Source organism: Eutrigla gurnardus, assembly GCF_963514095.1.
Source record: "Eutrigla gurnardus genome assembly, chromosome: 16".
Classification (NCBI taxonomy): domain Eukaryota; kingdom Metazoa; phylum Chordata; class Actinopteri; order Perciformes; family Triglidae; genus Eutrigla; species Eutrigla gurnardus.
In genome coordinates this window covers 2,054,726-2,078,181 of record NC_139927.1, presented here as the reverse complement: position 1 = coordinate 2,078,181, position 23,456 = coordinate 2,054,726, and the positions used below count along the sequence as shown (strand labels likewise).

The 23,456-nt window shown below is 47.0% G+C and overlaps 1 protein-coding gene across 3 annotated transcripts; it reads right to left on the bottom strand.

Moving 5' to 3' along the window:
• Nucleotides 1-323: 323 nt before the first annotated feature.
• fam49a (family with sequence similarity 49 member A) lies at nucleotides 324-22,685 on the bottom strand. Of its 3 annotated transcripts, none has more exons than XM_084031023.1 (12): nucleotides 22,576-22,685; nucleotides 9,149-9,187; nucleotides 6,012-6,091; nucleotides 5,035-5,156; nucleotides 4,751-4,856; nucleotides 4,307-4,443; nucleotides 4,086-4,163; nucleotides 3,895-4,011; nucleotides 2,801-2,880; nucleotides 2,406-2,532; nucleotides 2,255-2,325; nucleotides 324-1,520 (listed from the first exon to the last, which is right to left on the bottom strand). In XM_084031023.1, exons 3-12 carry the CDS (start codon nucleotides 6,082-6,084, stop codon nucleotides 1,457-1,459), a joined length of 975 nt encoding a protein of 324 aa, XP_083887149.1. In that variant the 5' UTR covers nucleotides 6,085-6,091; nucleotides 9,149-9,187; nucleotides 22,576-22,685; the 3' UTR covers nucleotides 324-1,456. The 3 variants fall into 3 exon arrangements, with proteins under 3 accessions (XP_083887149.1, XP_083887151.1, XP_083887150.1); XM_084031024.1 differs by lacking the exon at nucleotides 6,012-6,091 and adding an exon at nucleotides 6,548-6,627 and having other exon boundaries at nucleotides 326-1,520; XM_084031025.1 differs by lacking the exons at nucleotides 6,012-6,091; nucleotides 9,149-9,187; nucleotides 22,576-22,685 and adding an exon at nucleotides 6,548-6,627 and having other exon boundaries at nucleotides 325-1,520.
• Between the last annotated feature and the right edge of the window lie 771 nt (nucleotides 22,686-23,456).

The following is a 23,456-nucleotide window of genomic DNA, read 5'->3' as shown; positions in this document are numbered from 1 at the left end:
TGAAACTATGTTGAATAATGAAGGAGGGCATTGCGTGGTTGACTCCGCCGTCGGTGTGTGAATGTGGTGGGTGAATGTGTGTATGAATGGGTGAATGTCAGTCATTCCTATTAAGCACTTTGGATAAAAGCGCTATATAAATGAGGACCATTTTCCAAGTGAATAAATATTTTGAGGTTTCTACATCGAGTACTTGTACTTGTGTTCCTTCAGCTAAAGACCTGAATCCTGAGCCTCACGTGTTACAAGACGAAAAGCAGCAGAAACACAGTTGTAATAGAAATGTTCCTCCTTTATTTTCGGGTCCACATCAACACAAAGCTTCTTATGGAACAAAAATATTAAGCTTTTTTTTTTGTCTCAGTATTCAAAACAACACAGTGCATTCGCTGGGACAAGAGCGAAGCTTTGTGTAATCAATCATGACGATTCCTCTTCAACCATCTCAGATATGAAACATCAGCATCATATGTACACTTTTCATCGTCACGTAGAAAAAACATGCACACGCACACACAGATATATTACTCAACACAACAGGATCAAAACAGAAATGTATATATAATATGTATCTCTATGTATATCTATGTTGTGTTTGATCCATGCTGTTCTTGTTGAGATCTGGATCAGAGGAAGGAAGTTTCTCGGCCTTCAGAGTAAAAGTGAAGCTCCACTAAATGTGAATGAGTCACCAATTTGAGGCAAATTTCTCGCAGTGTGATGCAACTGAAACAAGAACATATTATGGTCAGGCAGCGGAGAATTAATTAAAGAGAAAAAATTGATTTAATAACACTTTTTTGTAAAACTTGTTCACATATTTATTCAAAGTTGAAGTGTTTCTTCTGTGTTTCCTTTAGAGAAATACATTTTCTTTTTAATACAAAAGCCACAAAGGAAATCTTTTCAAACAATTAAAAGTTTTGGTTGATTGGATTCATCAAAGAAAAACCTGGACATCCTGAATCTGAGTGGATGTGAGTTTCATGTTCACAGTGGAATTATTTCAACATCGGAGTCTGAAGAGAAAAACACAAACGCTGAGTATAAAAACAGAAAACACCAAATCCATCCCCGATCGGCTTCCAATATTCACTCAATCACACTCGTCCATTGCAACCTTGATTGGTTTCTCGTTAGATCTCGTTCTTTAAAGGGTCAAGGCAGAAAGACTTGTTTTAGAGGCGACATCGTCACAGTGACACCAAAGAGAACATTTGCCACAATTTAAAAAAACTATTTATTTAGCTTGAAAAAGTAGAAGTGGACTAAAAGCTGTACACAAACGGATTCATTGTCAGATCAGAGATGGAGAAGATGATGAAGCTTTAAGGCTGCCGGGTTTCCGTCAGTGAGCTCAGACGGCTCAGAAGGAAAATACACACAAGTATTAACATCGAGGCTTTTTAAATAATGTAAACATATACATCTTATTCATAAGGTTCATATAAAAACATCACTGCAGCATCGTCCGGATGTTCTTCGGAGTCGACTCGTCATTCAGGTGCTTCGTGGTGAATCTGAGGAGAAACGGACGTTAGGGAACAACGGCGTAGACGACGTAGACGTAGAAGTGAACGTTAGGCAACAACGTCGAGAACGTTAGGGAACAACGGCGTAGACGTAGAAGTGAATGTTAGGGAACAACGGCGTAGACGACGCAGAAGTGAACGTTAGGGAACAACGGCGAGAACGTTAGGGAACAACAGCGTAGACGACGTAGACGTAGAAGTGAACGTTAGGCAACAACGTCGAGATTGTTAGGGAACAACAGCGTAGACGTAGAAGTGAATGTTAGGGAACAACGGCGTAGACGACGTAGACGTAGAAGTGAACGTTAGGGAACAACGGCGTAGACGACGTAGACGTAGAAGTGAACGTTAGGGAACAACGGCGAGAACGTTAGGGAACAACGGCGTAGAAGACGTAGACGTAGAAGTGAATGTTAGGGAACAACGGTGTAAACGACGTAGACGACTACGACGTAGAAGTGAACGTTAGGGAACATCAATGTAGATGAGAAAGTTAGGGAGCAATGACATAGACGGCTATGATATAGAAGTGAATGTTAGGGAACGACGACGTGAACATTAGTGAACAACAAAGAGACCGTAGGGAACAACATTGAGGTTCCTTGCGGGGGGAACAAAGAGCTGATAACGTCCCTTTAAGGAAGTGGAATAACTTCCCGGTCAGAATGTAGAAAACATTCAATGAGGTTTCTGGCATTAGCCCCATCCCCCCAGGAACCTACTTGAGGGCGTTCAGGAGACCTTCCACGTTGTCCGCCGGCTGGTCCTTCAGGACCTTGATGCAGCCTTTCATCTGGGGAGAAACAGAGCTGCATCACAAACAGAGCTGCATCACAGGGTCCGCTGGCAGCTTACAGCAGGTGTGAGTCTTACGTCGATCTTGGAGGACTTGTTGAAGGCCCCGTTGGGATGCACATGGTCGTACAGGATGATGACGCCCACCATCACCCTCATGCAGAACAGCAACGTCTCCTCGCTGCTGAAGCGACTCGAGTATTCCCTGAACGCAGAGACGGAGGACGAGTTGAGACACCGGAGCAGGAAGGACCCGGACTTGGTCTCATAGGTGGGACCTGGTCCTCGATCAGGGGCTCACAGGACACATCAAACTCACAAACATTCCATACATGAATGCATAAAAGCAGGCTATTGAAAGCAGTGTTTGTTTAAAATGTGTTTGGTGTGAGCGTCGTCATGGCGACACATAGGATGTGTGATGTCACGCTGGTTGATGGGAAGGAGAGCGAGAGAAGCAGCATCAGACTCACGGCGTCTCCAGCATGACTTTACAGACGCTGGCCATGGTGCTGAGACAGTCGGTGGTGTTCTCCAGGGGGAGGGTCTTGTTCTGCACACAAAACACCTTCATGACTCAGCACTTTTTATATTGGACATTGTTTAAGCCGCAGCGCCACGGTTAGCTCCTCGTGGTGTTAGCTCCTCGTATTCTCATGTTAACTCGTGGTGTTAGCTCCTCGTATTCTCGTGTTAGCTTGTGGTGTTAGCTCCTCATATTCTCATGTTAACTCGTGGTGTTAGCTCCTCGTATTCTCGTGTTAACTTGTGGTGTTAGCTCCTCGTATTCTCATGTTAACTCGTGGTGTTAGCTCCTCGTATTCTCATGTTAACTCGTGGTGTTAGCTCCTCGTATTCTCGTGTTAGCTTGTGGTGTTAGCTCCTCGTATTCTCATGTTAACTCGTGGTGTTAGCTCCTCGTATTCTCGTGTTAGCTCGTGGTGTTAGCTCCTCATATTCTCATGTTAACTCGTGGTGTTAGCTCCTCGTATTCTCGTGTTAACTTGTGGTGTTAGCTCCTCGTATTCTCATGTTAGCTCGTGGTGTTAGCTCATCATATTCTCATGTTAACTTGTGGCGTTAGCTCCTCGTATTCTCATGTTAACTCGTGGTGTTAGCTCCTCGTATTCTCATGTTAACTCGTGGTGTTAGCTCATCGTATTCTCGTGTTAACTCGTGGTGTTAGCTCATCGTATTCTCGTGTTAACTCGTGGTGTTAGCTCCTCATATTCTCATGTTAGCTCGTGGTGTTAGCTCATCATATTCTCATGTTAACTCGTGGTGTTAGCTCCTCGTATTCTCATGTTAACTCGTGGTGTTAGCTCATCGTATTCTCGTGTTAACTCGTGGTGTTAGCTCATCGTATTCTCGTGTTAACTCGTGGTGTTAGCTCCTCATATTCTCATGTTAGCTCGTGGTGTTAGCTCATCATATTCTCATGTTAACTCGTGGTGTTAGCTCCTCATATTCTCATGTTAACTCGTGGTGTTAGCTCCTCATATTCTCATGTTAGCTCGTGGTGTTAGCTCCTTGTATTCTCGTGTTAGCTCGTGGCGTTAGCTCTCACCTCCGTCACAAAGTTGGTGGTAGCGTTGCTGAGCGTCTTCAGCATGGGCGTGGCTTCGGCGTAGAACAGAGACATCCTGTTGGCCATCTCGTTGTTCACTTCACTCTCGATGTCCAGCTGCAGGAACACAAACCAACATGTCAGCCGGGGGGTTCGTTTCTCCCTCTGGCACCGGACACCGACAGACTCACATTCATGTTGTTGATCCGGTTCCGACTGATGGTTCTTCTGTAGTAACTGAAGTCGTTCTGGATGGCAGGAATCCTCATCTGAAGGACGAGAGAACATAGAAAGCTTGGACCAGCACCAACGTGTATGTGTTTCTGCAGGTGGACAGGTGAACAGGTGGAGAGGTGAACAGGTGGACAGGTTGACAGGCAGACAGGCGGACAGGTGGAGGAGCAGCTCAGACCTTCAGCTCATCGAAGCGCAGAGTGAAGTGGAGGATCTCAGCAAACTGCTTGGCCAGAGCCTGCTCCCTCTCCAGGTGCTGAGTCGGCGTGAAAGGGGGACATGTTAGACACTCCAGCAGACTCTGGAGGGCCTCCTCTATTGGGGGGGGGGGGGGGACAGGGAGGCAGTTCACTTCTGCATTCAAAGGTCGACTTTCTTGTAAAATACAGGGTTCCTACACCTTTTCCAAAGTCAAATTCAAGCACTTTTCAAACCTTGAACCACCACACTAAAATTCAAGTGTTTTCAAGGATTTCCAGAACACGTACCGACCCTTCAAATGATAACAACTAGAGTTTTAAAGTCCAGCTGAGTTGCAACACTACTTGACCTTTATTTAACTTTAGCACGTTTACGGAGCTGACGCCGCTAATGACCCGCCGCCGTGCCGCTGTGACCTCACCGAGTCTGAGAGAGAAGCTGTAGAAGGACTTGAGTCTGATGACCAGCGGGCAGACAGCGTTCCAGGCTCGCTCCTGCAGCCGGAAGTCTCCGGGGTTCTGGATCGCCTGGAAACAAACATCCACATCACCATCTCACGCTTCTATGGGAGGACGTCGTCATGGTGATGCCAATGACCATATTTGGAGTGTGGAGGAGCTGCTTACGATCCAGATCTTCCATGTGGAGATGTTTGTATTGTCTGTATTGTTGTGTTGTCGTTGTTATTGTGTGTGCGTGTCTTACATCTCTGATCTCCTGGCCGGCTCCTTTGTAGGCCTGCAGGCCGGACAGGATGTTCTCAGAGTCCTGCAGGACCGAGTTCACCTGGTTCCAGACCTCACACTCCCCCTCCGTCGGCTGTGCATCTAACACACACAAACACGTGTAAATGTGTGCACGCCTGCACACACACACACACACACACACACACACAACACACACACTTAACCTTTTCACATCAAGAGTCAACATGCGAGTGATTTGTACTTTTAGCAGATCTGAAATGCATCTTAAATTTAACTTTACATAAGGACTTGATGTGAAAAGGCTTGAATTAAATCAGTGACAGTAATCATGATGTGGGGGGCATGGTCATGTGATCTAAACAGGAAGTCATCAAAGTTTGTTCACTGTGACGATGATGGATGAAGGCAAAAACACTCGGCGTGATGAATCAAAGCCAACAGCATTTTTTCCATGGAGATGAGACGACGATGCTCAAACGAGTCACGTTCCAAGGCAGCACGCCGTGTGTGTGTGTGTGTGTGTGTGTGCGTGTGTGTGTGTGGTCGCCAATGAAATCACTTATTTACATTATTCTGCAGAATCTCTCTCATATTAGCGGTTTGCTTCTGTGTTCAGGACATATTTTAACATCTGGTCCTCTAACTGTGCAGCATCAGTGACATTAACACTGTGTGTGTGACATCACTTCCTGCGTGCTGTTGAACCAGTTAAATACACGACAACATGGTGATACAATCATAACATATCATAACAGTCATGTGTTAGTGTGTCAGATGAGTCGTGTTAGAAGTGTGAACACAGCAGCATGCAGAAAAATGACTCAAAGGTCAAAGGTCAGCTCCATTTTTCTGGGCAAGGAAATAAATCATGACGTATGAATAAATATTTAAATGACCACAGTTGAATAGGCTGACCTCTGATCAGACATGGATCAGGTTTTAAGGGGGGGGGGGGGGGGGGGGGGGGCTGCTCACTTTCAAAGTCAAGGAAAAAGTTTGGACCCTGTTCAAGCTCAGTGCAAGTGAGCACCTTTAACAGGTTCCCCATCTGGTTTCTGTAGGAGAGACAGGAGCAAGAGAGAGAGAGAGAGGGAGGGGGAGGAGAGAGAGAGGGAGGGGGAGGAGGGAGAGAGAGGGAGGGGGAGGAGAGAGAGAGAGGGAGGGAGGATAGAGGGAGGGAAGAGAGAGAGACAGCGAGCGAGGGGGAGAGAGAAGAGGAGGGAAGAGACAGAGAGAGGGAGAGGAGAGAGAGAGGGAGGCAAGAGAAAGAGAGAAAGAGGGGGACGAGAGAGATAGAGAGGGAGAGGAGAGAGTGGGAGAGAGAGGAGGAGGAAGAGAGAGAGAGAGAAGCATGTGTGATGTTAGAAAGTCACCGGTTGGTTATCTGAAGGAAGAGGAAACGAGGTGGTGAAAGGAAGCGGCGGAGGAGAGAGCGAACAGCGCCGTCGTCATGGCAACCTGCCAACAGAGAGGACACACCCCCATCACCAGCCATCGCTCCTCTCACTTACTTTCAAAGTCCAGGAAAAAGTGTGGATAGTTCTCTATGTCCCGCGTTAGGACTTTGAGCAGGTTACCCATCCCAGCAGACCTGGTGGAGTACAGCAGCAGTGAAACAGGGACCATCACCCAGACCAGCACCCAGACCAGCACACACACAGACCAGCACCCAGACCAGCACACACACAGACCAGCATCCAGACCAGCACACAGACCAGCACACACACAGACCAGCACACAGACCAGCACACACAAGCACACAGACCAGCACACACCAGACCTAAGACGGTTTCATGAAAACATGGCACTGAAACGTGTGTCTGCATCACAGAGAGGATCAAAGTTCTTCCTCTTTAAATAAGATGATGAATCAATAAAGGATCAATACATTTCAACATGCTCTATTCTTCACTCCTACACAGGGAACATAAGGACGATAGTTATGATTATCTAGAGAAAGATCAAACTTCCCCACAATCAGCTTATTGATGGTTTTCTTAGTCTAGCGGATGGATTTGCATATTAATCAGTTTCGTGCTTGTTTGGTCAGAAAATATAGATAATAATCTTCAGATGTGGTTTTGTCCAACGACGAAGATGAGCAGCACAACAATGGAGCTCTGAAGTGTTTCCTCGTCTTCCTGTGTGTATTTCTAACCCTGCTGGGCCCAGTCTGAGTCCTGGACCAGGCCTTGTGCACCAGGACCAGCAGGACCTACGTGAAGGTCTTATTGCCGGCGGCGGCGCAGCATAATCTGCTGCAGGGAAACATCACAGCTCATCACGAGGAGAGAGATTTAACCAGATGTGGGTTTCTGCAGCTGCACTTTAAAAACAGCTTCTATTGTTTGTGTTCAGAGGAGCTACGAGGGGGGGGGGGGTCTAATCTCCTCACTGAGACTTCATCAGGGTGGGGGGGCAACAAAGAGAGACTGTCTGCAGCGCTGCACATGATCATCACACTGCTTCTGTCTGCTCAGCATGCAGCTGCCTCTAGAACCCTCCAGGACCCCCAGAACCCTCAAACTGTCTCTAGAACCCTCCAGCTGCCTCCAGAACCGTCTAGCTGCCTCCAGAACCCCCACCAGCATCCAACTGCCTCCAGGACCCTCCATCAGCCTCCAGAACCCTCCAACTGCCTCTAGAACCCTCTAGGACCCCCCCCGAAAACCCTTCAGCACCCTCCAGGAACCCCCAGTACCCTCCAGCTGCCTCTAGAACCCTCCAGCTGCCTCCAGAACCCTCAAGGACCCCCACAAACCCTCCATCAGCCTGCAGCTTCCTCCAGGACCCTCCAGCTGCCTCAGGACCCCCTCCCTCCAGAACCCTGCAGCTGCCTCCAGGACCCCCCAGCTGCCTCCATGCATCCAATCCTACAGGTAAGAGCTTTGATCCATCTAGAACAGGGGTCTCAAACTTGCGGCCCGGGGGCCAATTGCGGCCCCCAGAATGATATTTTGCGGCCCCCTACCTGACATCAAAGCTTGGTGTTTGTGCGGCCCGCACGTTTTTTTCTTCACATTTTCTGCGTGAGTCCTTGCCCTGTGCCTTTTGTATTTTTTAACACTTGTGGGCTACCATAGCTCAGGCTCGTGACACAACAACACAAATTAGCAACGTTGGTCACTTGTACCGTAATTTTCGCCTGAATATAAGCCGCACCCACTTACATTGGTCCCCTTTTTTGTGGAAAACTTGATGCGGCCCAGCCTCACCCAGACTCTACCTCCAGCGGCCCACAGGTCAGTTGAGTTTGAGACCCCTGATCTAGAAGGACCTGCTGTTTAAATACAGGGTCAGACCAGCAGGGGGCAGTGCTGCTTCACATTTAAGCTGGATTGAGATGTGCTGCATCTTCTCCTACTGAAAAACTATGAAATATTAAATAAGACGATGATGAATCTGAAGGTCTCCCTGCATCAATAAAGGAGAAATAAAATAATAAAATGGTTTATTTGTGTTTCCTGTATAACTAGTTGTTTATCTTATACAACAACAATGTCCCTGGCCCGTCTAGATTCCCTGACCCTTCCAGAATCTCTGACCCATCCAGGATCCCTGACCCATCCAGAATCTCTGACCCTTCCAGAATCCCTGGCCCTTCTTGGCTCCCTGACCCATCCAGGATCCCTAACCCTTCCAGAATCCCTGACCCATCCAGGATCTCTGACCCTTCCAGAATCCCTGGCACTTCTTGGCTCCCTGACCCATCCAGGATCCCTAACCCTTCCAGAATCCCTTACCCATCCAGGATCACTGACCCTTCCAGAATCCCTGACCCTTCTTGGCTCCCTGACCCGTCCAGGCTCCCTGACCCGTCCAGAATCCCTGACCCATCCAGGATCCCTGACCCATCCAGAATCCCTGACCCATCCAGGATCCCTGACCCTTCCAGAATCCCTGACCCGTCCAGGCTCCCTGACCCGTCCACAACCCGTATCTACGGTGGGACTGGACATGTGGAAACTTGGCCTTTTCTCTTTCCTGCAGTGTTTACTATCAGGTCACATTAAAGGGCACGTACGCATGTTTCAGTGAGGAATGTGCTGAGTGGGCAGATTACAAACCCTCTAAATAATTGTGTGTGTGTGTGTGTGTGTGTGCCGTATCACCTTCTCTAGTGGACCACCTCGGGTTGCTTCTCTTCGTCTCTGAAATGAAAGAAAAGAAGGAGTTTCTGTTAATATCAATGTTGGTCCACCAGCGAGGACGCTCGCTAGCCCCGCCCCCTCCAACAGAGCTGGTCAGGGAGGAGCCGAGCGTGGAGGAGACGTTTCATCTACAACAGCTGGTGTCTGGTTCCAATGAGGGGGCGGGGCCTGACGAACATGCCGAGAGGTCGACCAATCAGAACATACTGGGCTTTTTGGCAGGGAGGGAGGGGCAGAAAGTCCAATCAAAGCAGCTGCAACACAGCCAATCACAGAGGAGTGTTACACCAGACAGCCTCACAGCTGAAGTGACGTGGTGGAGACGACTGGGATGCCAAGTCCCCTGGGCTGGGGACACTAGAAACACTGGAGACACTGAGGACACTGGAAACACTAGAGACACTGGGGACACTGGGGCTGCTAATGAAAGATGGCTTTAGGGTCAGTCCGTGTCATTTCATCAAATTTCTGAAAATCTTCCCACCTGACCATCTCAGAATGTCCTGAAAAATTCAAGTACAAAGACACACTTGTTAATAGGACAAATCCAAAATATTAGGTCTCTACTGTCAACAGTTTTCTCATGAAACATCATTGAATAAAGAGTAGTTTAGACGGTTTTTGGCTTCATGCTCTGAAAAGCCATTTTTAAACAGCAATATCTGTAAAACTATCTCACCTGTGACCTTCAAATTTTCTACAGTGTATACCTGTTACTAATAGCCTCCAGACATGAAATATCGGGGGTGTAGCTCAATGATAACTTAGTATGGTAGGTACTTAAAATGTGGCTTGTTGAAATAAAGTAGTACATTTGAAGAGTGGCTGAGCTCCCATCTTTGCAGATAAAAGACTTCTATCACTTCTGCCACTATCTCTGGTGTTAGCTTTAACATTCTACAAAATATGGTTTCTCTCAGATTATTAGTTTCACAGATATTAAGGCTCAAAAATGGAAGTTAACACATCTTTGCCCAAATTCAGAGTCATATTCCAAAAAACTGACAACAAGTATCAGGTCCAAACTTACTTTTTTTGAAAGATCATATTCTTTTTAAAATCATATTAAAAAATCGGGAGGGTGTTTTGCCTCATTTTGTCGCAGTGATTTTTTAAAGGAGTCATCACCAGGAAATCGCAATTTCTCTTGTTAAAACATGCATATCTGTGTTTGACCTCAGTTGAAACTTGCCTGAAAGGCTGGAGTTTGAAAGTGGCGCCGTTTTTTCGCTTCTGCTCTTTTTCCGAACAGGAATAGCACACAAGGGTGTGCATTCCTAAAGCACGAGATTTTGATTCTGCGCCTTCGGTGACGTCACCGTGGCGGCTACTTGCATAAGCCCACCCCTCTTTCACCACCCAACCCCGCCCCGTCCGCTACCTGAAATCGCCGAAGCGCCGCCATTATGTTTTGGAGTCTGCATGCAGGCAAGCCCCCCCGGCTCTGTCCTTCCTGCGGCGAATCAACGCGCGCCTCATTACATATTATACAATGCACATCCGGACCAGTCAAAACCTCGCGCGTAATCTCGCGTGATAAAATCGCGGTACGAAAAAGGGTCAGAACAAGCTCAATGTTTGATTAAATTTTTTTTTTTTTTTTCTAATAAGTTTTACGAATTGATCCAAAGCGATCCAAGGGGGGCTGGATACGTATAAAACCAGGTTATGACTCCTTTAAAATCCTGATATTGGTGGGGTTTTTGTGGCCGGTTTTGGTACTGCATGTCCTAACAGCCTACTTGTAAACATCACAGCAGGGCAATTCAAATGTGTTTTTTACCATTTACCAAAGACTTACATGTGACTAAATGCTACTGATAAATTTAGCCTCACGAAAACATTAAAATGTAGCACAGTTGTAGTTACAGAGGCAATAAGTCTTTGAATGTGAGTTAAACATGCTGAAAGCAGCTTTTAATGTCTTAAACCATGAACAAACATAGCATAATATTGAAGACTGTACTTTTTGTCATACTTTAAGTATATAAATTACACAATCAAATCAAATAATAATCTTAATTTGAGCATAAAGATTTTACATTACAGTACAAAAGTCTCCAAAGTTTGATATTGAATAACAGTTTGTCTCTATGCTCACTATGAGACAATATGTGAGTTATGATCAGAAATGGTGGATAGGAAGTATCAGAGATGTTTCAGATGAAGATGTACTGGTTCAGTTCATGCACCCACATGGCCCTGCCAAGAGTTTCTACTGGCCAAGAAGAGAAGACATGTGCAATGTCCCACATTGCACATGTCAGTCACAAAAGTACAGTCTTCAATATTATGCTATGTTTGTTCATGGTTTAAGACATTAAAAGCTGCTTTCAGCATGTTTAACTCACATTCAAGGACTTATTGCCTCTGTAACTACAACTGTGCTACATTTTAATGTTTTCGTAAGGCTAAATTTATCAGTAGCATTTAGTCACATGTAAGTCTTTGGTAAATGGTAAAAAACACAATTGAATAGCCCTCCTGTGATGTTTACTGGTAGGCTATTAGGACATGCAGTACCAAAACCAGCCACAAAAACCCCACCAATATCAGGATTTTAAAAAATCACTGCGACAAATTGAGGCAAAACACCCTCCCGATTTTTTTATATGATTTTAACAAGAATATGATCTTTCAGTTTGGACCGGATACTTGTTGAAGTTGGGCAAAGATGTGTTTACTTCCATTTTTGAGCCTTAATATCTGTGAAACAAATAATCTAAGAGAGACCATATTTTGTAGAATGTTAAAGCTAACACCAGAGATAGAGGCAGAAGTGATAGAAGTCTTTTATCTGCAAAATTGGGAGCTCAGCCACTCTTCAAATGTACTACTTTATTTCAACAAGCCACATTTTAAGTACCTACCATCCTAGGTTATCATTGAGCTACACCCCTGATATTCCATGTCTGGAGGCTATTAGTAACAGATATACACTGTAGAAAATTTGAAGGCCACAGGTGAGATAGTTTTCCAGGTATTGCTGTTTAAAAATGGCTTTTCAGAGCATGATACCAAAAACAGTCTAAAATACTCTTCATGTTTCATGAGAAAACCGTTGACAGTAGAGACCTAATATTTTGGATTTGTCCTATTAACAAGTGTGTCTTTGTACTTCAATTTTTTCAGGACATTCTGAGATGGTCAGGTGGGAGGCATTTGATGAAATGACACGGAATGACCCTTTAGCATGTTTGTTTGACACACACACACACACACACACACACACACACACACACACACACACACACACACACACACACACACACACACACACACACTTCTCTAGTGTGAAATCCAACTTCTCTCTGCACATCCACTTCTTCATCAGCTCACTTTCTCTTCCTGCTTCCTCTTTCACTTCAACAGATTCCTTTCGGGGTTTTCACGTCTGTCGACGTCACCAGTCCATCCACACATCTACACAACAGTTAGCCAGACAGTTAGCCAGGCAGTTAGCCAGGCAGCGATCTGGTGAGTCAGACAGTTTAGCACTCAGTAAATCTGTCGATCATCCCGGCAGGAGGTGGAGTCAGACGGGAGATAAAACATGTTTTTCAGGAAACATCCATCCAGAGCCAGTATGGAATGTTCCAGTGACCCCGCAGGACCACCATCGTAATAATACTGGTTTGTTCTGAGCCAGTACACAGGACTACCATGAGAATAATAATACTTATCATAATACTTAATTGTTCTCGCCCTGAACTTGTCTCTGACCATCCTTCATTAAAGACAGACAGGCTCCCCAGCCCCCCCAGAGCTCACAGCTAGACCAGGACTGGTAGAAACACGCTGAGCACACACACACACACACACACACACACACACACACACACACACACACACACACACACACACACACACACACTTCAAAAGAACAACACATACGAACAGTTTCATCCATCAAACGATACTCAGCTGAACAGGAAACACGTCGACTCGGCCGGCGAATGCCAGAAAGGAAGAAGAGAAACGCGACCAAGGGGAGCAGCAGCTGATTGCTGCTTCACAATGGGAAATATGTTAACGTGCAGGTTTAAAAGCTTCATGTACCGCTGAGTACTGATGAGTACCGCCGAGTACCCCTGAGTACCCCTGAGTACCCCTGAGTACCGCTGAGTACTTAACAATGCCAGAAACACAGGTTTTATTTCCACCAGGTAACTTCACTCTCTGACTGCAAGATATCAAAGACACAACGTGATGCTGTACATTTTGAACATTCAACGCCGACGGACCGCCGACCAGCCCTGTCCAATCGCTGCCCGACCGCCGACCAGCCCGCTCCACTCGCTGCCGGCCCGGTAAGTTTGCTGCCGGACCGCCGACCAGCCTGGTCCACTCGCTGCCAGACCACAGACCAGGCCCTGCTTGCTGCCGGACTGCCTTCCCGGCCTGCTCGCTGTGGGACCGCTGTCCCGGCCTGCTCGCTACCGGACCGGTAAGTTTGCTGATGGACCGCTGGCCAGCCCGGTCCATTCGCTGCCGGACCGCCATCCAGTCTGGTCCACTCGCTACCGGACTGCCATTTCTCGGTCAAGAAGGCATCAAATTTAAAATGTATTTTACTGTTCGGCTCTTGATATGACCCACTTTAAATACACATTCATGTTGCACACACAGAATAACGCCTCTCACGCAAATCAGTGCAACACGGAACTGGAATGCTTCTTGGCTGCAGAGTGACGGCTTCCAAGCCGGCTGAACCGGACCGGCAGAGGAAGGAATCTGGTTCCAGGTTACTTCCTCTCACTCGAGGTGTCTGTTAATGAGTTTGTCCATCAAACAAGCCTGGTGATAGGTCAGCTGATTAGGAAAGGCAGACAGGCCTCAGCACCCTCCTCCTCCCTTCAGGGGTGGTACATGTCGGTCCGGACCAGTTGGGTACTCCACATTCTCTGTGCTCAACCTCATTAGAACAAGTCATCACAAACAAAGAATCATCTAATTAGAGGCCACCTGACAGCGGAAGTAAAGAAGTGGTTGATCCTCCCAGGCCCTTAAGCAGTGCGTCAGCTGTTTATCGGAAACATGCCACTTAGATTAGCTTTAGATCCACAACTTACGATCACACTTTTCTTGGCCAATTCCACCTTGTTAAAAGTCCGATCTGCTGATTCTAACTAATTCACATCCAGAACTAAGCAGCTGTGGCTCAAAGGCAGTGCGGGTCAACCTCTAACCGGTTCGATTCGGTCACATTCACAGGTCACTCCTCCACAGTCCAAATATGGTTCAAAATCCAAGATGGCTTCAAAAAGGAAGTCCACAAACCGATGGGTGACGTCACCATGATGACGGCCCCTTCTTATGTACAGGTCTGTGATCACGATATTAAAAAGGGTCTTGTTGTTCCATGGTTGTTCCTCTACGGCTTTGGGACTAATTATATATTCACTAAGACTTTTAAACAACGGAGTAAAAGACACATTGAAACAGACCGTAGCAGACTGCCTAAGTGGTTTTTGGGGGTGGCAGCTGGCATTTAATCTGATAATTTAAAGTTCAGGTTCGGTGTTAAGGTCAATCTCCACATGGATAAAGTTTTACACCATGAAGCAACAGAAAATGGCCCACTAATCCCCATATAGGTGTTATCACCTTGTTACTTGATTTCAATACCCATGTGATTAATAGCGGTTAGGATTAAACAAGTACGTGGTAGGATCGGTGAGCTTTCACACCTAAAAACCGAATCCCCTCACAGACGGGGCCCTGTGAGGAATGTAGAGCCGGCCTTTGGTCTGCTGTAATCTGTGAACACTAACAAGCCTGCAGAGTAGAATACACATCTCTGTATGTGAGACCACGAAGAACCCAGAGAGTTCTGAAAACATGAGGATATTAAGAACGAAGAAGTTTCACGGTGTAGATTTGGATTTTGGCCACAGACCGACTGTAAAGGCGAGTCCACACCGGAAGAACTGCCTGACTCGCGTCGGTAAATGAAGTCGGGCTACTTAATATAGCCGACTCGAACAACGACATGGGCGGTTCACACCTACGGAATTACAGCCGACGCCATACGTTCCGCGCTTGCGCAAGATGTAATGTCTCCAAAACAACAGGCGGCGCTAATCTGTATTGTGGGCCAAAAAACACGAAAACCGGAAGTAGCCGGTCCTCTCTAGACCAGCTCTTACTTTATCAGCAATGATTCGTTGTGGTTTCTTTGTTTACTTCTTTTGACAAATGTACTTATTGTAAGTCGCTTTGGACAAAAGCATCTGCTAAATGTCCTAAATGTAAATGTTACCAGGGCTCCAGACTAACATTTTTCACTAGGAGCACAGTGGCCTCTAACTTAAAATTTTAGGGGCGCAAGCAGAAAATTTAGGAGCGCACACCGAAATCGACTTGCAAAGTTTTCCTATAATTTTCACTGTATTACTGATAAATGCTTTGACAATAAATGCAGAAACTACAATCTTATAAATTCATATTTTATTGTGCAACAGTTTTAACAACATTAACCAGTTAAACAGGCTTTTTTCGCCACGACCGTCTCCTCACAGTCTGAGTCGGACTCATTCTCGACGTTTGTGTCCTCCGGACACAAAAAAGTGATTCATTGTCCGTTAACGGTCACGTTCAGGCTCTTTTTTTATAAAATTCAAGATTTTAAAAGGGAAAAGACCTTCAGTGCGTCCGTCTTAATACCTTTCATTTGAACTGTCTGTCCCCGACTATGTCGTCTTCTTCTTGTCTTTAGGAGGAATTAAATCCCCCCCCACCCCGCACACGTCACCGAGACCTCACAGGCAGGTTTCCACAGTTCCAGGCACATTTAAATGCAATAAATAATCACAACAAACACTATTTAATGCAACTCATTGAATCAACACGTGAATTTATATCTATATAGATTGTCCCGTCACATCTGACGGCAGATCAAAGGCGGATGGCACGCGTAACGGAAACTCAGCCTCTCGGACCAAAACATCTCCCTCTCTCTCTCCTGTTTTTTATAATATGGGCATTGTTATTATTATGATACGCGCGCACAGCGCGTGGCGGCGCTGCTTCTGTCATCGGGTTGTAAAAAGACGGATCTTGCACTGAACCTCCCCTAACGCATTAAAGGAGAGGAGAGGAGCTCATTTGATTGGTGAAGATCTGAATCGGCTGTATTAATCCCAGCCCACGCCTCGTCTCCTCCTCGTCTCCCACTCACGCCTTCTTCTCCTCCCTCTTTCCCACTTGCGCCGGTGGGCGAGACGGGAGGTGTGCCTGCACGAGCCTGCGCGGTGCACGAAACTTGCAAAGTCCAGGCGGACACACCCCGTCGGCGCGGCGCAGGTGCGCTGAAAGCTGACTGCGCCTGGTCTACGAAACTAGGGCCCATTATGTTTAACACAACTGGGTAGAAAGTACGAGCTGATAGTCCGCTTCGCCGCCATTGTCCATAAAAAAACCCCCAAAAAAACCCAGCAAATTTACTGGTCGCGCATGCGCGAGTAGATTAAAAATGTACTCGCACTGTCACAGATTTAAGTCGCAAAATGCGACCATTTGGTCGCAGTCTGGAGCCCTGGTAACTGGTACTCGCTACTGATTTCTTAATCTACATGGTTACCATAGCAACCCCTCACCACTATTCCACGTCCAACACAAGCAGACCTCTGGCCATTTGTTACTTGATGAAAATAAATTTGTGTCTATATTTATTCCTCCACACAGTTCTTGCACTATTATTTCATTTTTTACAGCCTACGAATTCACCTGCCGTACAAATACATTTCATTTTAATGCAAAAACAGCTCTGATATCTGAGTCACATCGGTATCGGACCTGGAAAACTAAAGTGGATCGGGGTCTCTAACGCGGTCCTACTCTGCTCTGGTTAAGGACCACTACTGGTCCTGAATCAGAAAGTAAACTGGGTTATGGGGAGCTGGGTCTCCCTCAGGCTGCCTGACTGAAGTGACAGCAGGGGGGTAGCTCAGCTCCAGGGGAGGCTGACTGGGTTATGCCCTAATATGGACACAGGCTGGGGGGGGGGCTGCTGTGAGGCAGGGAGGAGAGAAAACCCACATAGAGGACTACATAGATGACCATGTAGAGGACTACATAGAGGACCATGTAGAGGACTGCATAGAGGACCGTATAGAAGACCACATAGGACAATATAGAGGGATATAGAGGACTACATAGGCTCCTCCATTTGTAAACAACGTCCCAGCATGGGGACTCGAGGTGACTCGGCGAACCCCGTTACAGGGACTAACTGAGGGAGTGCACTCGGTCTCGGACTCAGTCGAGCCACTACATCAGAAACCAAAGGCCTGTGAAGGTCCAGTATCGTCTGCTGGACCAATCAGAGCCGGCGTTCACAGGAACATAAAAAGTGTAGTTTCGGTAAAAAGAACACCCCTGTGCACGGCTCCGTGTTGGTATGACCTGAAATCACCTGGAGACCTTCTCTCCGAGCTGTGAACGATGATGTCAGCATCTTGTACCCTCTTCATCTGGGTACCTTCACAGCTGGATCTGGGTCATGTGGTCCAGAACAACAAGTACAACGGCCCCTCTCAGCCACTAAAGACAGAGATTCCCCCCTTGGCTCTTGTTGCCTTCATAGTGAGGACTGCTGTGGGTGGAGCTAGCTCCTGTTAGCCTAGCGTGGGAGCTTCCACCCAGCTGGTGGTGGAGGTCTCACATTCTCACTGGTGACACTGGTTTCACACAGACATGGTTCCCTTTGTGTCTGCTGTCGACATGCCGGCTCGGCAGAACAGAAGTGGCATTGAGCGGAGACGTAGGAGGAATTTCTACGCCTGGAATCCCACTCAGTGCTGCAATGGCTGCTGGGTATCAGACCGCCACTGTGAGACCCCCCCCCCACACACACACCAGATAGTGGCGAGGCAGCTGCTGCTTCAGAGTCACCGATTAAAGTGTGTTAGTGAACTTTTATCTATTATTAATTTGGTAAAATACAATTATTTATCTACGTTGAGACCTGAGTAGTGTCCTAAAGTGTTTTTATTTTTGATAGATGAGCTCAATATGCAGTCCTCTATGAGGTCCTCCCTGTAGTCCTCTACATGGTCGTCTATCCAGTCCTCTATGAGGTCCTCCCTGTAGTCCTCTACATGGTCCTCTATGTGGTCCTCCTGTAGTCCTCTACATGGTCCTCTATCCAGTCCTCTACATGGTCATCTATCCTGTCCTCTGAGGTTCTCCCTGTAGTCCTCTATCCTGTCCTCTGAGGTTCTCCCTGTAGTCCTCTATCCAGTCCTCCCTGTAGTCCTCTACATGGTCGTCTATCCAGTCCTCTATGAGGTCCTCCCTGTAGTCCTCTACATGGTCGTCTATCCAGTCCTCTATGAGGTCCTCCCTGTAGTCCTCTACATGGTCCTCTATCCAGTCCTCTATGAGGTCCTCTACATGGTCATCTATCCTGTCCTCTGAGGTTCTCCCTGTAGTCCTCTATCCAGTCCTCTATGAGGTCGTCCCTGTAGTCCTCTACATGGTCCTCTATTGTGTCCTCTACATGGTCCTCTATCCAGTCCTCTATGAGGTCCTCTACATGGTTGCTTTCTTAATTATTACTTATCTAGAAAGCTGTCACCTGTTGGTGATTTAACATGTTTATTGGTCATGCTTTTGGAACGCCCTCTAGTGGACAGGCAGAACATCCACATTGCTGATAATGGCATTGGCGGTGTATAAGCCTGTGTAGTGTAGGGTTGGGCGGTATGAGCAAAATCTTATATCACGGTATGAATAATTTCATATCACGGTAACGGTATATATCACGGTATGGTTTTTCCCTGTAAATTCAATTAATGGCTTAAAAATAACCATACTGTCGCATTTGACCATTTTCCTTAAATTTTTATTTGCTCACAGCAGCATAACATTATTTTAAAAAAGTATAATAATATAATAAATAATAAGCCACAAAGAATGTGCAAATGTCTGGTAAACATTTGAACTCCAGCTTTAACTTAAGCTATAGTGTGCGAATGTAAACACAGAGCTCCATCTTAATAAGAAATAAAAATAACAAATGAGAAAAAGTATGCGTCGTGATGGCCTCCGTTATCTCCCTCCATCGATGTGATTTATTGTCATACGGGGTGCCTTTGGTGAAAGACTCATAATACTGCTTCGCATGTTTTATCTTTAAGTGGTGGAAGAGGTTACCGGTGTTTCCACCTGCAGCAGCAACAGTCACGCGACACTCTTTGCAGACGTAGCGGCCTTTTTCGGAACGAGTTCCTCCTCTTCGTCATGGCTGGGTCGCGCTGCCTCCGTTTCCTCGTGACGTTCACTCTCCGCCTCCGCCATGATTGTTATTACTCAGGTAAAGCTGTTTCTTCTTCGTCGTGCTCATGCAACCACGCAAGCAGTCTGCTGCAATGCCTGCAGTGCCCCGTGTGTCGAGGGGGTGTAATTACAGTCACTCAGAGCTATGCCACAGACATCTGCGCTTTCTCCGGTATAAACGGTATTGCAAAATCTCTACCGGTAGACACTTTTATACCGTCACACGGTATAATACCGGCATACCGCCCAACCCTTGTGTAGTGTAGTCAATATTCATAATAGGCGGAATTTGAGCATTAAATATTCAAATATAATTTGAATATTGAAACAAATATGGAATGCAATCTGAATAGTATTAGAGGAGCATTGACAGCTCTAGAACAAACGTGATCGGTGGCTCGTTGCAGCGAAGTGGATCCTCTGGTCCTCGGGTGTCTCAAAGCAACAAACCCAACATCCGTCTCACCGTTTCTCTGACCACGAACAGCAAAGGGCTGTGACTTTCTCTATGCATTCTTTTCTTATTGTATCTTCCTGACGTCGTGGCAGCCTAGTGGTGCTGAACAAGCAGAAAAGAAAGACTGCCCCCCCAGGCAACCTGTAAACCACCGACAGGTAAAAAACCACAACGTGAAAAAACAGTTTGGGAGGGTGTGAGATGCCATATCCTGTTTTTCTAACGCTGAACCGTGAGAGAACAAAAATACTGCGCACGCGCACACACACACACCTTTCTCAGCATCAGAAACCAAAATTTGCCACAAGCTGATGATTTACTAGTAAAGTCATCGTGGGGGCCGGGGCCCTCACTGGATATTGGACTGGATTACATGTCACCATTATCCTGTCAAAATGGTTATTATTATCACAATCATCAAATTCTGCTTAAATTGCAGAAAGACTTCCTGGAATCATTTAACATGTTAAGAAACAAATCAAATCGTTGTTCAGTGAAGATCATAAAAGACAATAAAAAAGATCTCAATGAAGTTTTAAAAACAGCAGCAGTGTGTGAGTCTCTTCTTTCTGATCATTTTAAAATCCGGCTTGATATTCTACGTCTCCACCACGACTTGGTTTTTACCGTGGAGGGGTGCCGGCTGGATCTGAGGAACACAACCAGGGGTTTTTTGTCTTCCTTCTGGGGCTCCGTGAAGCCCCGCGTCCCTCGTGGATTCTGAGGCCAACGGCAAGACCAGACCATGAAAGAACATGCAAAGAACATGCAAAGCATTTCAACCTCTTCCATGACAGAGCAGGTTCAGCCTTTGTTCAGCGTGTTTAAGTCACAGAATTCAAACAGCATTCCAGAAATAGTGCAATTACAGGCTGACACACACACACACACACACACACACACACACACACACACACACACACACACACACACACACACACAGCTGTTGCTGTATGTCCTCTAACAAAAGAGCGCCATTTCAGAGCCCCGAGAGCCACAACAGGTCCATTCCTGAGAAACAACAAAATGTTGCATTTAAGGTGATTTTAAATGTAAAGTTGGCGACTTAAAGCAACTGATCTGGTCTGTACCATTCAGTGTTGCTGCATTTCAGACAGCAACACCAATGCTGGTCCTGACTTATTCCTCTATAGACCCGAGCAGGTTCCACCACCTCCACCTGGGACCCGTAACACAGTCCAGAATAAACAGTGGACCATAAAAGACCATAAAAAATGACCTAAACAGGGATCCAGCTCCTCCACGATGAGACGGGTTGACAAAACCTTAGATGATGTCGGTCTGCAGTGGTCTGGTGGACCCTGATGTTAGTCTGCAGTGGTCTGGAGGACCCTGAAGTCAGTCTGCAGTGGTCTGGTGGACCCTGAAGTATGTCTGCAGTGGTCTGGTGGACCCTGATGTTAGTCTGCAGTGGTCTGGTGGACCCTGAAGTCAGTCTGCAGTGGTCTGGTGGACCCTGAAGTATGTCTGCAGTGGTCTGGTGGACCCTGATGTTAGTCTGCAGTGGTCTGGTGGACCCTGAAGTATGTCTGCAGTGGTCTGGTGGACCCTGAAGTCGGTCTGCAGTGGTCTGGTGGACACTGAAGTCGGTCTGCAGTGGTCTGGTGGACCCTGATGTCGGTCTGCAGTGGTCTGGTGGACCCTGAAGTCGGTCTGCAGTGGTCTGGTGGACCCTGAAGTATGTCTGCAGTGGTCTGGTGGACCCTGATGTTAGTCTGCAGTGGTCTGGTGGACCCTGAAGTATGTCTGCAGTGGTCTGGTGGACCCTGAAGTCAGTCTGCAGTGGTCTGGTGGACCCTGAAGTATGTCTGCAGTGGTCTGGTGGACCCTGATGTTAGTCTGCAGTGGTCTGGTGGACCCTGAAGTATGTCTGCAGTGGTCTGGTGGACCCTGAAGTCGGTCTGCAGTGGTCTGGTGGACCCTGATGTCGGTCTGCAGTGGTCTGGTGGACCCTGATGTCGGTCTGCAGTGGTCTGGTGGACACTGAAGTCGGTCTGCAGTTGTCTGGTGGACCCTGATGTCAGTCTGCAGTGGTCTGGTGGACCCTGAAGTCGGTCTGCAGTGGTCTGGTGGACCCTGAAGTCGGTCTGCAGTGGTCTGGTGGACCCTGATGCCTTGATGTCGGTTGCAGCGATTGCTGCTGGGAAGAGTTGTTAAAAGTACCATACTGTCCCATGCTACACTATATACTACTACTACTACACTATATAGTACACTAGACTCAGTCAGTCCAGCTAATAGACAAACCACCAAACCGGTCTCTGAGGTACCAACAGGGAAACCGTGTCTCCGATCCTGTTGCTACTTGCTAGCTAAGTTTGCGGGCTAGCCGGTTCGCCTGCTAGCCGCCTGCTGGGGGGTCGTCTCTAGTCCAGAAACCCGGAGGAGGCTGTTTCCACCATGAGAGGGTCAGAGAGACAGACGGCTATACGGCTCGTCTCTCTTTCACGGCCGGCTAAACACCCGACACACGGCTCGTCCCGGCGCCGTGCCGCGGCTAACCGTTAGCTAGCCAGCTTCCTCCCCGGCGTGCGTGAGCCCGCCTGACAGGCACATATCTGCCGGGGACACGCAACCCGGCGCGACACCAGGCCGTCGCGGAGTCCGAGTCTACAGCACGCGGACTGACCTGGTTGTGTTGTTGTAGAACTTTCCGGTCTGTTGTGTCGCTCGGCAGTACTTTCTCCGTCCTCCTTCCTCAGCAGCGACACACAACAACAGTCGGCTCTTCCCCCTCCTCCCCTCCCTCCCTCCGCCGCCACAAAACCGAGCGTCCAGTTTCAAGCCCCGCCCCCGCGCACCTCTAATTGGGCGAGATTAGGGACAGTGCGAAACCAGCCAATAAGATATGCTGTTGTGTTCAATACAGATCTGAATGATGTGTGATCATAATGTTTACGATAAAATACAGAACGATGATTCTGTTGTATCGTTCCAGTCTCTCCTTCATTGATTGACTGATTGATTTTATTTTGGATTTAAGAGACAGAAACATAATCCAAAGGATAACATGTTAAAGTGATGACACTTATTTCCAACATGGTGCTTGGTGTCAACATACAAGACGAGACACAGAAACACAACACTGACATCACACAAATCCAAAAGAAAGCAGTGAAGTTACTAAAAATTATGAGTTAAGAAAAAAATACATATCTAGTAAAAGAATAAATAGATACACAGGCATACATTGAGGTACTGATCATTATTATATTTATTTATGCATGACCATCTTTAATGTTGTTTGGAATATGCAGATACGACAGTTGACAGGGCTGCACGGTGGTGTAGTGGGTAGCACTGTCGCCCTAAAAGCAAGAGGGTCCTGGGTTTGATTCCCGGGTCGGCCCCAGGTTCCTTCTGTGTGGCGTTTGCATGTTCTCCCTGTGTAAGTGTGGGTTCTCTCAGGGTTCTCTGGCTTCCTCCCACAGTCCAAAGACATGCAGGATGGGGATAGGTTCATTGATGACTCTAAATTGCCTGTAGGTGTGAATGTGAGCGTGAATGGCT